The 5336-nt window shown below is 35.0% G+C and overlaps 1 protein-coding gene across 1 annotated transcript; it reads left to right on the top strand.

The window, feature by feature from the left end:
* Positions 1-2217: 2217 nt before the first annotated feature.
* Positions 2218-3850, top strand: LOC105119566 (Late embryogenesis abundant (LEA) hydroxyproline-rich glycoprotein family). The gene is made up of 3 exons (XM_011017715.1): positions 2218-2849; positions 2932-3003; positions 3492-3850. The coding sequence occupies exons 1-3, from the start codon at positions 2292-2294 to the stop codon at positions 3492-3494; spliced, it is 633 nt and encodes a 210-aa protein (XP_011016017.1). The 5' UTR covers positions 2218-2291; the 3' UTR covers positions 3495-3850.
* Positions 3851-5336: the final 1486 nt, after the last annotated feature.

Raw genomic sequence — 5336 nt, forward strand, 5'->3', positions numbered from 1 at the left:
TAACGGCACCAAAAACTTGACACGACGAAAAGATTAATGTCTTCTCCCAAGTGCAGGAGTGTCGAAGTAATAAATAACCTAGCAAGACCGGGGTCGAACCACAGGGAGGTTAATTGTACAAATTACAAATAACAATAATACAACAACAAGAATAACAACAACAATAATAACAATAACAACAACAACAATAATAATAACAACAACAACAACAATAACAACAACAACAACAACAACAACAACAACAACAACAATAATAATAATAATAATAATAATAATAATAATAATAAAGAAAAAAAAGGAGAAGAAGAAGAAGAAGATGAGAACTTTGAGATGAAATATTAATGTAACGATTAAACAATGATAATAACAAATGTCAAGGTTAAAGGTTCCACTAGTGGTATGTCAAACAAGTATAGTATAAACTCTTATTGTTTAATTGGAAACCACACACAAAGGAGGTTCCAATCAGATTATAAATTGTTAACATGATTATATTAGTCATCTTATTCGATTAATGCTAATACTTGTAAATCTCATCAATCATTCATGATTATAACTTATGTTAACAACAAATCAAGTTCCTTTCATAACTCAGGTGTCGGTTATACCATATAGTATGGGCTATGAAAGTGCCAAACATTTGTTATACCAAGTATTATATAATATTAAAGTCCATATTGAGTTTACACTATACTTATTCTTACACCATTAGTGTAACCTTTTCACCTTGACATAATAAATTTAGTTAAACATAATAAAAGAGAGAAAAATAAATAAACAAGATAAAAAAATAAATAAGATAAAAGTTAACTAAGTAAATGAAAGAAAATGAAAGACATAAACAAGATATTAATAAAAATAAAACTTAAGCATTACAAAAATACAAAGAGAGAAAGCAAAAACATGATCTTGATCTAATTAATAAGTGGGTAACCAACTCTTGACTTGGTAATAATCCTTATCTTCTCTTGTCTGCTCAAAACGTCATTGATAACTTCAGAATTGGAACCACTTGAAAACATGAAAGTTGTAGGAAATTGTCTCAGCTTTCTAGGAAAAAAATGGAGGTCATTTGGATTTCTAGAACTCGAGATATGAGCCAAATACTGAATAATGCTTGAGCCGTAGGACAGATTCAGACTTCTTCGTTGTTGCTACAATTTGGACTTGAAAATAACCTTTTTAAATCTTGAGCTTCCATGAAAGTTGTAGGCCTATGTCTTATTTTTCTATCCATATAAAGTAGACCTAAATCTGAGATCTATAACTCTAGATATGACCCAATTACCAAACAGTGTTTCGGTTTGGACTGCACCGGTATCTCTTTTCTAAGTTTGACCATCTCTTTGTTTTTTCAATTTTAGTTGTTAAACTCATCAATTAATCATTTTATTTATGTGATAGGTCTACATTTAAAATGATCATTTACCAAAAATTAAAGATATCTTATATTATTAGATATGTTATCATAAAACATACTTTAGTTAAGAAATTATTGATACTTCAAGTATAAAATAATAATATAGCTTTGATAAAAATATACTTTTAAATATTAATAAAAAAAAATTATAAATATTTTCTTCTTTTCTATGTCCATAAAAAATAGAATACATGAGTTATTGAAATTTTTATAATTAACTTTTTAACTTGAGCTACAGCCTACCCTTCTACAACGCTCCGCCCATGATGTTGAGTAGAACACGTTGATATGAGATGTTGATCTTTTCTTAAATTTCTAGGCTTTTCTTGTTAAAAGAAACTTTCTACACTGCAAGTCTTTTCAAGTTTCTCGCTGGGATCCTCTCCTGTTCTGGTGTTTCACCGGAGAGTCTAAAAAAGAGGGCATGTAACACGTTGATAATTTTCTTTCATTAACATTTGGGCCCTGGGCATGTAATAACCTTTTGGGAGGTAATTTCGGACAATCCTTTTGTTATGTGCCTGGACCTCATGTCTCCAGCCTTGGGTTTCTTGCCTGGGCCTCCGGTCTGGAGTCTGGACAATTCAATTGAATCAATTTTTAATTTAATTTAATTTTTTTACTTAAAAAAATACTTAATATTATCTTTTATGTTGAAAAAACCCACCTATTTAATTTAATAATTGCTAAAGTGGAGCCTTTAGTAAACTGCAAGGAGAAAATTATCTTTATAATTTTTCTCTCGGTGAACTGAAGAAACCAATAATAACATGACACGTCATCAGGGACGCAAACCTTCGCGCATACACAAAGGAGTAATTTCCTGTTGAACTTTTCGGCACGGATCAGAACTCGACAAGATAATTCGACCATGACTTCGAAAACCTCCTCCGTACCGTACACCTCTCTACCTTCCCACCCGGACTCCTATCCCCAAAACGTCATCGTTCTCTCCTACTACTATCGACCTCCAAACCACATCCTCCGCCGCTGTCTCCTCTTCACAACCGCAATCCTCTTCCTCTCGGCCGCCGCCTACCTCCTCTACCCTTCCGACCCGGCGATCCAACTATCCCGAATCAAACTCAACCACATCCGAGTGAACTCGTCCCCTGAACTTACTCTGGACGTCTCATTCTCTCTCACAATTAAAGTTGAAAACAGGGATTTCTTCTCTCTGGATTACGATTCTCTTGTAGTTTCGGTTGGGTACAGAGGGAGAGAGCTAGGGTTTGTGAATTCAAAGGGAGGGAAAATCAGAGCGAGAAGGAGTTCGTATGTGGATGCAAGGCTTGATTTAAATGGTCTTGAGGTTATAAAGGATGTTTTTTATTTGATTCAGGATTTGGCTAGAGGTGTTATTATTTTCGATACTAATACACAGGTTGAAGGAGACCTTGGCCTCTTGCTTTTCAAAATCCCCATTAATGTAAGTACTTTTTTATATATATATATATTTTAATTTCTTCGTGCTGCTTTAGTAAGTAATCTGAGTTTTTGAAATGTTTCAGGGAAGAGTATCGTGTCAAGTGTTTGTGAATACAAATAATCAGACAGTTGAGCATCAAGATTGTTACCCTCAGGTCAGGTTATAAACTGTTTTCTGTATTAATTTTATAAACGCCACCTAAGATTAGAGAGATCAAGTTGCTCTGAGTTTAGAGGGGGATGGATCACTTATTGCTTTCCACTGCAACTTATATCTAAGGCCATGCCCATCTTAGTAATTTGCCAAATTCATAAGGCTGTGTATGTCAGGGGAGGGGTGGAGGATGAATGGGTAAAAAAAAAATTGAAGGATGGGCTATTCATCTAGTTTTTGCCAAGCAAGATCCTTTCCCCAATCCCCCTCAGATTTGGAAGCTCTAGCATGTCATGTTGTGGTTTCTTGTTCACTGTGAATTGGTGTTCAGCTGTTTATATGATGGAGTGCAAGAGGGATCTGAACCATATCCTTATGCTTTTATTACGCAAGGGGTTGATTTTACTATTACATTGGTCATATTAGATAGTAAATTCTGTACCATCCAAGTGGATTTGCTAACTTTGAGCTGCTATCTGATCTTTTCAGTGACATGGGAATTTCAGCATCTCCAGCTGACTGTCTTGAATTGGACAAATTAAAAGATGGGTGCTGGAGGTAAATAGTATGGTCTTGCCACCACCTCATAGGTAATGATACGTGCTCAGTGTATTCATTCATTGTGATCATTAGCGTGGTGTGATCTACTTACAAGTACAGTTAGGACAAAAGATTAATTTATGAGCAACAACAGTATCCCCATATTTCACCTTAGTATGAAAGATAATAATTCTTGTGTTTTTTTCCCCATACAATTAGCGAAAAAAGGTTAATTTGTTTCTTTGGTATATATTGACGAGGAGCATGTGTGAAACGATATCACTAATAGTGTTATACTTCATGAATAATTATTTCCATTATCAATAACCCTGACTATTTTAAAAATAAATAGTTATGACGTAATCCACACACATTTGGTGGCAAATCCGCATTAGATTTTAAGGTTCTTATAATGTGCTTTCAGAATGTGCTGATTATGACAGCAGCTATTCTATTGGGGAGAATGAGTATTTTGTTCTCAGAATTAAGATAGTTTACAGTGCATGAAATGTCCACCAAGACCTCCATAGTTTGCCCCCTTCCCACTATAACTTGCAACCCTAGTTTCATGTCTGTTGTGTAGTTGAGTTGCCTTGGCTCTCCTATGAAAATCTTCAACCTTAGCTCCGTCCACATACTTAATTTGTAATTGGGTGAAGCATGCTTAAGAGGGTTTAGCGCAATTGAACTTTGTCACTGCCTTCTCTATGATCTTGACGGGAAAAAATTGGATACAAAAGAATTAATATTTTATTGCATCATAAAACCTTAAGAGGCTATTGTGTAGGTTTTATTCAGAGGTGCATAATTGCTTTTGAAGACTTGGTAATGGAGTATAGTCCAACCCATTATTATTGGGCTTAATTTATAATGATTTATTAGACATTTTATTTAGTGTGCCATAAGCCTAATTTTTTTTTTTACTAGGGTTTCTTTGTTCTGATGATTTAGATGTAATTTTCTACATTATGGTGAGATTATTGATGATGAAATAAGAAAAGTGACATGCTTCTCTTCTCCCATCTCTCCTCCTCCTCCTCCTCCTCCTCCTTGTTATCTTCCTTTTCTTCTCTAGCTCCTTTTTTTCTTTTTGCAACTCCTTTTCTTCTTCTCTCTTTCTTCCCTGTTCTTTCTTCTAATATTTTCTCCTCTTCTCCAACTCCTTTTCTTTATCTTCTTCATCTAATTTTCTTCTCTTCTTCTGCATCTTAGCTTTTTTCTCCTCTTACTTTTGTTCAATTTTATATGTCCCACATCAGCTTTGGTATCAGAGAATAGGTATTTTTTGGTTGTTTCTACAACCAATGATCCAGTGCAAAACCACAACCTTGCTGTCCAGCAAAACTGCCACTGTCTAAACTCATCCTACACACTACATCCACTGTACAGCAGCATCAGATCTAACAACCACAATGCTGTCCAAACAATCCCCAAGTCCTGTCAATTTCAGCTACGAACCACCACACAACAGCCCCAAAATCATTGCTGCCAACCCCCATCAGCCACAACAGCCCCTCTTCAACATAAACCACACCATATTAGCCACCCAAAACCACCACACAACAACCTTATCATTCAACAAAACCAATCTACCAAAAAAAAAAATTCAATTTGCAATGGACTATTTAAATTCAAACCCCTTCAAACACCCTCCTACATCTCTTCTTTTGAAGTCCCTCATAATTCTGAATCTTTGTTTTTTTCCATTAGTAAAATCCAAATCCCTACAGAAACTCTCCTACATCTCTCCTTTCAACTCTCAAATCCTTCCTCTTAATTCTGAATCCCCATGTT

This window comes from Populus euphratica, unplaced genomic scaffold (assembly GCF_000495115.2).
Source record: "Populus euphratica unplaced genomic scaffold, PopEup_1.0 scaffold3118.1, whole genome shotgun sequence".
Lineage (NCBI taxonomy): Eukaryota > Viridiplantae > Streptophyta > Magnoliopsida > Malpighiales > Salicaceae > Populus > Populus euphratica.

Bases quoted from the DNA above. Each gene is read 5' to 3' on its own strand.
- LOC105119566 (XM_011017715.1), top strand. From the start codon at position 2,292: ATGACTTCGAAAACCTCCTCCGTACCGTACACCTCTCTACCTTCCCAC. The intron at 2,850-2,931 runs GTAAGTACTTTT...GAAATGTTTCAG, and splicing joins TTTTCAAAATCCCCATTAAT to GGAAGAGTATCGTGTCAAGT.